Below are 12,114 nucleotides of genomic sequence, written 5' to 3'. Positions count from 1 at the left end.
AACTTCTCACAGCCCGTGATTTCAACATCAAGTCATTCATAGGGGTGTTTCGCAACGCTTGGAGGATTAATGGAGCGTTGCAGGTGGAGAAAGTGGAGGAGCAGAGGGTGCTCTTCACGCTGTCGGATCCTGCTTATAGGGTTCGGATCTGGCGAGGTATGCCATGGGGTTATAACCATGCTCCGGTCGCGTTGGTTTGGTATGATGGCATCATGCCGGTTAAAAAAGTTACCTTGACTATGGCGTCGTATTGGATTACCCTTCAGGGGATCCCGCCGGCGTTCTGATCTGAACGAGTCATGACTATGATAGGATACACATTAAGGGACTTCCAAGATATCGATAAAAATGCCAAGAAGGTCGGGAAGCTCCGGATTATGGTTGAAATTCCGCTTAACAAGCCTTTGCCATTCAAGCGATGGTATTTGGTGGAGGATGAGGTTGAGTTTCGATGCATTTTTCAGTATGACAAACTGTTTGGGCAGTGCTCAAACTGTGGTCTTGTAACTTATGTGGGACTGTCATGCTCAAGGCCGGTGCTGGATGAGGATGATGACGGTGCTGGATGGACTGTTCTGGGTCCCAGTCTATGGTATCAGAGGCGTGTAGTGGTGGCGTGCTGGTGCATAGGAATACATGTGGGTCAACTTCTATCACTGCTAGCAACAGCGGGGTCAATACTGGTATGAGGGCTAGGGTTTCTACCCCGTGCCCTTCGTTGGTGTTTCGGTCTCCAGTCCCTGGTCCAGCTGGTGAGCCCTCATTGGGTGTCTTGTTTCCGAAGCAGAAGCAGCAGGTGGCGGTGCATGACCTTCATGAAACAGTTGGAACTTCGGAGCGACTAACTGGCAAAAGTCGAGGTCGCGAAGATGGCTTGACTATATCCCTTAAGAAGTTAAAGTTGGTATGGCTGTAGGCAAGAGAAACCTCATTCTGGATTATGAAAACCTTGGCTTAGACCTGGTACTGCAGGCAGAGGCTAATTCTGGTAGTATGAAGAGAAAGAGAGGGCTACCTATTGGTAGTAAGAATAGGTCGTCTTCTAGTGACAAGCATAAAAGCGAGCGTCTTAGAGATTTTAATGATCTGGTTTAGCTTAGATAATTTAGTTCGGATTTTTTGTCGAGTTTTGCTTATGTAAGTTATAGTGGACTTTAGCATTTGACTGTTGATTTAATGAATTCAACTTCTATTTCAAAAAAAAAAAAAAAAGTAAAAATTGAATAAAATCGATAAAAAAATTGTTAAAATTCATTTTAATTTTAATAAACTTGGCGAAAGCATTTTTTTGAGGTATATATACAATTTTTTTTTTGAGACATTTTTAGCAGAAATTGAGAATTCAAAATACTTTGCAGTTTTTTAACAAAAAAAAAAAAAAAAAAAAAAAAAAAAAGAAAAGAAAAAGAAAAATTTATAGTGTTAGTCTCGTACTAGAAGATCTGTTCCATCGTTGTAAACGCCACCGTTGGATACCTGGCTCTGAGTCTCTCTCTTCCCAGCAAAAACCCTATAAACAGTTAGGAGAGATAATCGGACATTACAGCTTCGCAGGTACGCTTTTCGTTTTGCATTTTACAGTTTCGATGTTAAAGTTTCAAACTTGGGTTCAGTATCGCGAGCTTTGTATTCAACCCAAGAGTCTTCGTCTTCACCGATGACTTTGTATTTTTTTTTTTTTTAGGGTCACCGTCACCGATTCCATGCTCTATTTTTGCAATTCATCATTCTCTTCTGGGTCTAACCTTTATTTTCTTCCCAGTTACAATATATGTCTACAAATTTTGTAGCAATCGTTGAATTCTTGAAGGTATTGAGTGTAGTTTTAAGAAAAATCGTGAAAGGATCAAGTGGGTCGTTCCATCGTTAAGTAGGTGTAGTAATGCGATTTGACAAGTTACTTCCTTAATATAAAGTGTTAGCCTTTGATTTACCAGTAGTTCTGAGATAAATGCGAAAACAGAACAACTTAATTTATCTTATGCTTAATGCTGAATGTCTTTGGAACTGTGATAATTGATCTCTTCCTCTTTAGACTTGCTTTCTGTGATACCTTATTATATCAAGTTTATTTGTAGGATAGGCTTCCTAGGATTTGATCCAACAGCTCTTGCATTAGTACGAGTCAGTATTTTGGCACTTTGCATATAACCATCATCAAGGCTATCATTTCACACAAGGAAACTAGATAAAGTAACTCGCATCGATTGTTGTGCAGCCCTATTATTTTATTTCCCCTGTACCAGGGTTCCAAAATCAAGTTTGCACCTACACCTTAATCTGCTGTTTCCAGAGGAGGAGGGGGATGTGGTTTGGTTAGATGTTTGGTGATGTGGATCACCTTCATGATTTGTTTCAGTCCACTTGGAGATGCTGCTCTTTCTTACGTGGATGGATTGGCAGTTTAATATCGAAGCATTGCACAGATGTGGTGAGTTTGTTTATATACATTACATTTTTACATCCTATGATTATGGAGCTGCCCAATGAGATGTTGACAATACTTTTTCAATTCCAGACTGCCTTACAATCAAGAAACTATCTTTCTAAACTGGTTAAAGAAAGGGAGCATCAACTTTCAACCTTCATGTCTCAAACGGCGTATATAGATCTTAGTTCATCTGACAGTGATTTAGAAGAGATAGAGCCTGTTGGTAGAAGAACTCTTCCACCTTCATTTTCTGCATCTGCTTCTGGTTCAAATTCAAGGAGTAAAGGTTAGCTTGGGTTTTGTGTTTGTAGAGCCTTCCCATGTTTAAATTGATTTGTATTAACCATAAATCATATGACATGATCGATCAATTTTGCAGACTATGCTGACAAGTCTAGAAAGGTGCCTTCTCCTAGAAGAGCACATACTTCTAATGGAATATCTCCTAATTATAATCACCACAGACAAGTGTTAGATAAGTTTCATCCCAGTTCAAGTGGTGACATAAGAGCGTCAAATCGACAGGTTGCCCGAGCAGATAGTTCTACGTATTTCTCTCAAAATGGAAATGTGGGTCAGCGTCAAAACGTCAATTCTTGAATTGCTAATATTTATGTTACAGATACTAATAATATTTCACTTCGACAGGCCCTAAAGAGGACCCTTCCATTATCTATGCAGGCTCTAAACCCTGCAGTAGATAACAGGGCCCACAATCAGTTCCGTGATATCACCAACAAGGGTTTTATGAGAGACCATTCAATCAGGGGGAATGATGAACATATGTATGATAGAATGCCTCCATTTGTAAAGTCATCGTCTAACTCCCAATTTCCTAGTTCAAGTGAGCCTCAATACCTTCCGGGAATAGGTGAAGAAAGGGTTGCTGACAGTGACGAGAGGCTGATATATCAAGCGGCACTAGAGGTATCTCTTGCTTTTCAATAGATTAAAGCATCTCCAATCATGCGTGCTTCTCTCTTTTTTTTTAAAGATGATTGCAATGTTGTTTTAGGGAGTTATAAATATTTTTAATTCGTTACTTTAAATCAGCAATTATATACCAAAATAATTATTTGGCATATTGAATATGAAACACAGAATAACACATTGATTATTTCACCAGTAGCCATCTCTTCTCAGATATAGGAGCTTCAAGAGGTTTTGATATATATTAGGAGCATGACTGGAGCAGATTTTTTTAACTTTTCCCTAATATTTTACTTAGAAGCTCATTTAGGGAGCTTGATGGAGATGCTCTTAATTCGACTATTTTGTAATCTACGCTATCATAAGTGACTTAGTGGTTTAATGGCTCGTTTGTGATTAGAGATCTTCATTTTGCTGGCTAAGATAAGGCCAGAGCTGGTTGTGGGCTCTATTGATGGACATGGTCTGCTCTAATTATGTAAAATGTACATGCTCGATTGGGGAGCTGTTATTGGCTCCCCAGGAAGTCATCCTGCACTGCATAGTTAATCTTTTATTATTTCTAGACATTCACAGAGTGAGATCAGAGTAGTGCTAATTGACTTCCTCGGAGTGCTAATAACATTTCCCTTGAGCTGCACGCCTATGATATTATTTGAAGTCCTAAAGAAGTTTGGTTTTGCAGGAACTTAATCAACCAAAACTTGAAGCTACTTTACCTGATGGTCTTTTGTCGGTCTCTCTTCTACGACATCAGGTGTTCCTCTTTGTTTATTAGAATTGGTTCCGTCATTTTTCACCTTGCATGTTTTTGAACTTAAATCAGTTCTACTTCACAGAAAATTGCTTTGGCATGGATGCTTCAGAAGGAAACCAGAAGCTTGCATTGTCTAGGTGGAATCTTAGCTGATGATCAGGTTTCTCAAGAATATTCTTATGACCTGTAGCTCTTGCCTATCCTTTGAAACTTGGATACAAAATTTATTTTGTAAGTTCACTTGGATTCTTAATGCTCTTCTCTTACAGGGCCTTGGTAAGACAATCTCAATGATTGCACTTATACAAATGCAGAGGTCTTTGCAATCGAAGTCAAAACCTGAACACTTGGACAATAAAACTGAAGCTTTGAATTTGGATGATGATGAGGACCATGGTGGTTGCGATTTGGATAAAGTCAACAACACTGAAGAATCTGATCTTAAATCAACTCCAGAAGCTAGTACCTCTGCACAGCCATTCAAAAAGAAGAGGCCAGCAGCTGGTACATTGGTGGTTTGTCCAGCAAGTGTTCTTCGACAGTGGGCTAGGGAGCTGGATGAGAAGGTTGCAGAGGAAGCAAAATTGTCTGTACTTGTTTATCATGGAGGCAGCAGAACAAGGAATCCCGAAGAGCTTGCTGGCTATGATGTGGTTCTCACTACATATGCTATTGTAACTAATGAAGTCCCAAAACAACCTTTAGTTGATGAGGATGAAGGGGATGAAAAAAATGTGGAAAAGTATGGATTATCTTCTGATTTTTCTGTCAACAAGAAGAGGAAAAAGGCTTCTATTGTTAGTAAGAAGGGAAAGAAAGGTAGGAAAGGATTTGACACTTCCCCTTTTGACTGTGGTTCTGGGCCACTTGCAAGGGTCGGTTGGTTTAGGGTGATACTAGATGAAGCGCAAACCATTAAGAATCACAGAACTCAAGTGGCTAGGGCCTGCTGTAGCCTTCGAGCCAAAAGAAGATGGTGTCTATCTGGTACACCAATACAAAATGCAATTGATGATTTATACAGTTACTTCAGATTTCTGAAATATGATCCTTACGCTGTGTATAAATCATTTTACACTACCATTAAGGTTCCAATATCCAGAAATTCACTCCAAGGTTACAAGAAGCTCCAAGCTGTTCTGAGAGCTATTATGCTGCGCCGGACAAAAGGTGAATGCTTTGTCCTTGTTATTTGGTTTACTGGATAGTTGGTAATTATTTCTGCTTTTTAACATGTTCATTATAAGAATGGATGGATGCTTTCCAATATTACCCACTAATGTGTATGATATAACATGACTCTCCAATTTGTTTGTCTCTTTGGGTATATGTGACTTCCCTTGTTGAAGTAGGTGATCCCTACCTGTTAGATCTTGGAATACAATATTGAGAAAGAGGATCTTGTTCCCTTCCTTCATGCCATTACCCTCTCTCTCTCTCTCTCTCTCTCTGCCTTTTTTTTTCCCTCCCCAGCTATAGGTTTAAGATCTCTTTATAAATTGTAATGTTATTGCTGTAATGCTGTGAAAGAATGTGAATGTGAATGTGCTTGTGTACTTTATCTTTCGTTGAACTCTTTCGTGTTGATCATCATTTCTTTTTTTGCAGGAACAATGATTGATGGGCAACCTATAATTAATTTACCACCAAAAACAATTAACCTGAGTAAAGTGGAGTTCTCGTCTGAGGAGAGGGCCTTCTATACCAAATTAGAAGCTGATTCACGCTCTCAATTCAAGGTGCATTGCCTTTTATTTTATTTATTCTGCTTGAGGTGGTGGAATCTGACTATCCATCTGATTTTTTCTGTGTTGTCTGCTGAAGAGAGAAGATGAAGTTTTTGTTTCTCTTTGATAGATTATCCAGTGACTTGTTGAAAGTGGACAATAACAATAGCTGAAAAGCAAAACCATGTATCACCTCAGAACAAGATACTCTCAAAATCAAGAATAATTAGGTTAAAAGGAATGTTTGGGACAACAGATTTTAGCTTCTTTTTTTTTTTTTTTAATTATTATTATTATTATTTTTTTTCGTACGGTACAAGTGATGTTGTAGAAATGACCAGTAAGCAGATGCTCTAACTGAAATATTATTGGTCAGACACCTTTTGCAACTGATAGTAACCTCATTTGTATAAGTTTTGTGTCAACTAGTTCAAGACTTTCATCAAGACATATGTATGGTACAGCATTGGCATCTATTTATTATTATTGAAGTAGGACAGAACGGAAGTAAATAATGTCCCCTTTTTTCTTTCATATAATTTAAATCTGCCAGTAAAAAGTCTGAAATACCTGTTGCGAATTGTGTTGATATATCTATTGAGAAATGTTACAGTTGTAATTCCATGTTATAACCAACCCCGGTCCTGTTGAAGATTCTTTGCTGTTTTATAGATATTCTGATGCTGAACTCTATTGTTTCTTGCAGGCATATGCTGCTGCTGGCACAGTAAATCAAAACTATGCAAATATTCTTTTGATGCTTTTGCGCCTTCGGCAGGCTTGTGATCACCCTCTACTTGTTAAAGGATATGACACTGACTGCGTTGGGAAAGATTCTGTGGCTATGGCAAGTACACTTTCTAGAGAGATGCTTATCAATCTATTGAATGCCCTGGAAAGTTCCGAGGCCATTTGTCGTGTATGCAATGTGAGCTTTCTTGAAACTTTTCCTTGCTGGATATTACTACTTAAACTAGAGATAGATGCAAATGTATTGATTTCAGTAAAAAGTCTTTAGACGACAATGCTTCAACTTTAAACAGTTGCTTTCCTTTGCTACTCTCTTTGCAATGTCAGAATAGTAAAAGAAAAGTGTGGGAATGTGGGGGTCCTATCTAATTCTTCTGGTATTTGATGATCTTGGCAGGATGTACTTGAGAACCCTGTTGTTACCATGTGTGGCCATGTTTTCTGCCATCAGTGTGTGTCAGAAAATATGACTGGTGATGACAGTATGTGCCCTGCAATTGAATGCAAAAAACAAGTCGGTCCTGATGTGGTTTTCTCCGAATCCACTCTAATAAGTTGCCTCTCTAAGGATCTTGATGGTGGTTCAACGAATTCTCAGTTGATTGAGAAACCAGTAGTGGTACAGAATGAGTACACTTCATCTAAAGTCAGAGCTGTTATTGAGATAATACAGTCACACTGCAGGTTAAACAGCCCAAATTTGGAGCAATATAATTCTACAGGATGCAATAGAGACTCTTCTTTTGAAAATGAAAACCCATATTCAGACATCAATGTTGTAAAGCGCACAACCGTAGTTTCAAACTCGCCAAATGATGGACCAATTAAAGCAATCATTTTCTCCCAATGGACTAAGATGTTGGATTTAGTTGAGAATGCAATGAACGAGTACTGTATACAATACAGAAGGCTTGATGGTACAATGACTCTGACATCAAGAGACAGGGCTGTCAAAGAATTCAACACTGATCCTGAGGTTTTGGTCGTTACCTTGATAATTGCTGAAATAGTTCATGACTGGTTAAATGTTTTCCTTCCCATCATCATTCTTTTTCTTATTCTTAAATGGGCAAGTTAGAAATCTGAACCTAATTATGCTACTTTTAGTATTTTATGAATGCCAATCCATGGATCTGAGATTATTGGAATATCACTTGACTGAATGTGTGTAAACTGTACTACTTTGTTATGAGAAATTTTTTTAGCACTTAATGATTAACTTCTTTACTGCCTCAATCTGGCAACTAAGTTCAAGATCGTAATTGTTGCAGGTCACTGTTATGCTTATGTCACTAAAGGCAGGAAACCTTGGTCTAAACATGGTTGCTGCATGTCATGTTATCCTTTTGGATCTTTGGTGGAATCCAACAACTGAGGATCAAGCTGTTGATAGGGCACATAGAATTGGACAAACCCGGCCTGTTACTGTAACTCGACTTACTATTAAGGATACAGTAGAGGACAGGATATTAGCTCTACAGGTATGATATTTACTTACTAGTCGTGCCACCCAGAATTGATCTCTCTCTTTTTTCTTTCGCTTCTCTTGTGAGCTCTTTAAAATCGTATCAGATACAAAAAAAGATTGTATTTCTCTGTCTAGTGTCAAAATTGAATTCCAGGACTAACAAATTGTTGATTGTTTTTCTTATATCCTTTGCTATCAACTTCTATAATGTCTAGTTTTGTGTTAGTTCAAATAGAAAATGATTCACTAAAAAGTACAAGTGCATTGGATGTATAGAGGAGAGGTAGAAATATGATGAGGGAAAAATGATGAAGACAAATGAAATTTAGCGTGGAGTCAAATGAACTCAAAAGGATCTAAATTATTATTGTTAAATGTCATCCTAACATTAAGGGGGATATGTTCATACTCCCAAGTCCTAACATACAAAGTGATTTGACCAATTGTCCTTCTATTTCAGAATGAAAACTTGTCTTTATGCTTTGTTTTTGCAGGATGAGAAGAGAAAAATGGTTGCATCTGCTTTTGGTGAAGACAATAGTGGGGGCTCTGCAGCTCGTCTGACAGTTGAGGATCTCAGATACCTATTTATGGTCTAGAACACAACCAGGGCATTCACTTTCGTGTTTGTAGCTTTAGTATTTTTTGTGCTTGCTCAAAGCCTTGTCTAGAAGCAAATTTCGTAGTTTAAATATGTGAAAGTAGAGGCAGAGCTCCTCATGGAAGGGACTGGGTGTAGCTAGATTTGCGTGATAACCTGCATCAATTTTTGACTTGCTAGGCGAAACAAGGCATTTTGTTCCCACCAACTGCTGGGATAGCAAGCATTGGGCGGCTGTAAATATTCTAATCCATATTTATTGTACACAAGATGATTATGTAATTGCCGTTCCCTTCATCTTTGTGAATATATAGAATAATGCTCCTTATCAGTTAATTTAATTGTTTGCATCTATTTCGATTTATTGGGTGCGACTTGTGAGCAATGGCTCTGGTTAAGCGGGTAACGCGCCTAGCGAAAAACACATAGAACGCCCCTAGCGAAAAACACAAATAGAGTTCTCTCTCCCGGCTGAACACTGTTGGTATGCCGACATTTCTTTACCAATGATGTTGTCACTTAGTTGGATTTTGAGTCGTTTTGGTTGGTGTGACCGTCTTTCTTGCCTCATGGTGTCGTAGATCTAATAGCTCTATTAGGAAGTTATGTTCAGACCCTTTGTTATATAACTTATAAGTGGTCTGTAAGTGGCCATGCTTGTATTATTTATATCAAATGGTCGGTTCACCATTGAGAGCATTAACCTCTAGAGGTACTACTTATAACTTCTTCCGTATAAATACAATTATTTGATAAAAAAAAAAAAAAAATTGTATGTATATTCCACCCGATACTAATTTCTGAGTAAGCTCACAATCAGTCAATGATATTGCTTTTACAGATTCCTTTACTTTGGACCAACAAATTCTGACCTGTGTGGACCTATTATACAAAGTGATCTAAGCCAGGGACCCAGTAAATCAACATCAATAGTATATTTTTCTCCAAGTCGAAATACAAAGTAGTAATTTTCTTGCTAATTTCCGGAATTTGAAAAAGGGTCCAAAAAGTGACCTTATTTGATCACAGATGGTGCTAAAGACGAAAAAGGCAATGCCTTTGTAAAAGCCATTGCTTGAATGCACTCCAACTAGGGTAACACCAAAAGAAGTGTTGATTGATTGCTTCACATGTCCAAAACGGTGGTGGCTCCCTTAGCTCATGATCATGATTCGAACACCACACCACTACTGCAGCTTTGCCTGGAGTCGTGATTCAATATATACGACTGAGAGACAATAAAACGAGGGTTTAGGGTTGTGCAGGGTCATCGGGAGACTGGCTTTCCGCCAAGAAATAGCCTCTAGTAAATGTAAAGGGCTCTCTTGGATCCATCTTCGTTAGCATGCTTAGAACGTTTATGTGTTTATGACGGACCTTATCACAGCAAAGAAATCTTTTGACCGTCTTCAATTTTCTTTTGGGAATGTTTGAGCCTTTTACATCATCCTTTTTTTTTTTAATAAGAGACTTTGCTTTGCGTTTTTCTTGATCTGAGGAAAATCATGAGCATGCATGATAAAGTAATAAACCGAATATTTTTGCACATTCATCATCTTGATCCAGCTAATTAGTCAAAGTGAAAAGTGAAGAGCCAAAAGCCACATGATTCACATTACATTGATGAACGTTTTATTTGCTCGCCGGTCGTTGGCGGTTTGATACTAGATATGCATCAGCTATTAATACATATGAACATTAACTACCTAATTAAGCTACCAAAATTCATGCATATGAATTTGTAATATCTAGCTAGTCGATTAATTATACTAGTTTAGCATACATATATAAATATATGATCATCCAAGATTGAAGTTTAGAAAATAAGTAGGAGCTAGCTAGCAGACATTGGGTCCAAATCCTACAAAACCATTAGCTCCATCAAATGAGATTTGAATGCCCTCTTGCTGAATATTCCCTATTATGGAAAGCCCCGCAGCGGAAGGAGCAAATGCCAAACAAAACGTACCCTTGTCATCCACCGGAATCAGAAAGTTCCTTGCCGGAAGGGTCAGGATGGGCCCGCCCGAGAAATAAAAGGAAACGGTCGGTACCCGAACCGACACAAAGCCGTTCAGGTCATAACACGTGTCAAAGATGGAGACTCCGGAGACCCGAGGGAGGTTTGCGGTTTGCTGAAGAAACGCGTCGCGGAATGCCTGATAAGCCAACGTCGGGAACCTGGTGACGGCCGTTCCGGTGTCCATAACAACGCCTCCGTCACCGAGCTCCGTCTGCCGGAACACGTCTTCGGATATTGGGACCCGCATGCCTCCGACACCAAGGCCCGCGAGGCCAACGTAGTAGAAACTCGGGGCCCGTTGGTTCCGGATCAGAGGGACCCACGCAGCACCCACGGGCATCGCGGCACGCCCGAACTCGAGTGAGCCGGTGGTGGAGTCGCCGACGTCACCCCGGCTGACCAAGCAGTAGGAAAATGCACCGCCAGTCTGGCCGCCCAGCTGGCCGACGAATGACATGGGCCCACTCCCGAGGCCCAAAAGACCTGCGGCTCCGACGAACATGCCCCGGTTCATGTGGCCGCAGCCGATGGCCACGTTGCGGATGAGAGCGCGGCCGAAGGTGACTGTTTCGAGGGCGAGAGTGCCCTGCGTGTAGGAGCCGTCGCCGTAGGAAGCCTCGTACCGGCACCGACCTGCGTGGCAGCCCGGGTTCTGGAGGCGGCCACACACGGTGGAGGTGCAAGACACGCCGGAGTAAGAAGCAGAGTGTGCCGGGTCGAAGATCGGGTCGGACTGCTGATAACACTGGCTACAAGGTTGACACTGGACCCACACAATATCGCTGCCGGAGTCAATGACCACGTATTGGCTTCTGGGAGGGCTGCCAACGCCGATCCTAACAAAGTATTCACCGCTGCCTTGCGCCATCCCCGAAACCACCTCCGTTCCAAAGTCCGTGGCGGAATTGACGACTAGTTTACTATTTCCGAGGCGACGCATAAGGCTATCAACCCTTTTCACGTCTCTGTTGATGCGTGCATGAAACAGATGATGATGATGTGAATTGCTGCCGCTGCTCTTGTTGTATGGCGCTTGCGGGAATATCTTATCTCTATGAACCACCTTCACCTTCCATCTTGCTCCTCCGCTTTCGCTACCACCATCATCATCTTCTTCCTTGTATAGCTTGGTGGCAGCAGAAGCAGAAGCGATTGTTTGTTTGACGTGCAACTCTTGGAAATCGGGGTAAGTGGTGATGGTGGTGGCGGTGCCGCTAATACCGAAACCTGTAATTATGACTAGAGCCACGCAGAGTAATAGTATCCCCTCCATGGCTTCCCAGGTGCAATGGTTTTTGGATTAATGTAGCCGCCCACTTCAATATTATGGAAAAGTGGAACCTAGCTACTAAAAACTTTTGAGTTTGCAGAGGGTAAGGTTTGGAATTAAGTGTGGGGTGGGATTTAGAATTTGGTTTCGGTTTCGG

The 12,114-nt window shown here is 40.4% G+C and overlaps 2 protein-coding genes across 8 annotated transcripts; one reads left to right on the top strand and one right to left on the bottom strand.

Moving 5' to 3' along the window:
- The first annotated feature begins 1,407 nt into the window (after positions 1 to 1,407).
- Positions 1,408 to 9,000, top strand: LOC112197065 (helicase-like transcription factor CHR28). 7 transcript variants are annotated; one of them, XM_024337598.2, is made up of 14 exons: positions 1,468 to 1,554; positions 1,763 to 1,810; positions 2,219 to 2,431; positions 2,519 to 2,717; positions 2,811 to 3,001; positions 3,080 to 3,358; positions 4,047 to 4,118; positions 4,201 to 4,278; positions 4,388 to 5,288; positions 5,727 to 5,857; positions 6,552 to 6,773; positions 6,993 to 7,571; positions 7,867 to 8,076; positions 8,558 to 9,000. In XM_024337598.2, the coding sequence occupies exons 3-14, from the start codon at positions 2,321 to 2,323 to the stop codon at positions 8,660 to 8,662; spliced, it is 3,078 nt and encodes a 1,025-aa protein (XP_024193366.1). In that variant the 5' UTR covers positions 1,468 to 1,554; positions 1,763 to 1,810; positions 2,219 to 2,320; the 3' UTR covers positions 8,663 to 9,000. The 7 variants fall into 7 exon arrangements, with proteins under 7 accessions (XP_024193365.1, XP_024193367.1, XP_040374065.1 ...); XM_024337594.2 differs by having other exon boundaries at positions 2,084 to 2,431; XM_024337595.2 differs by having other exon boundaries at positions 2,079 to 2,431.
- Positions 9,001 to 10,246: 1,246 nt separating this feature from the next.
- On the bottom strand, positions 10,247 to 12,114 carry LOC112197727 (protein ASPARTIC PROTEASE IN GUARD CELL 2). The gene has a single exon (XM_024338531.2). The coding sequence runs from the start codon at positions 11,958 to 11,960 to the stop codon at positions 10,503 to 10,505; it is 1,458 nt and encodes a 485-aa protein (XP_024194299.1). The 5' UTR covers positions 11,961 to 12,114; the 3' UTR covers positions 10,247 to 10,502.

Source organism: Rosa chinensis, chromosome 4 (genome assembly GCF_002994745.2).
Source record: "Rosa chinensis cultivar Old Blush chromosome 4, RchiOBHm-V2, whole genome shotgun sequence".
Lineage (NCBI taxonomy): Eukaryota > Viridiplantae > Streptophyta > Magnoliopsida > Rosales > Rosaceae > Rosa > Rosa chinensis.
Note: the sequence above shows the minus strand (reverse complement) of the source record. Positions and strands in the feature narration are given on the sequence as shown.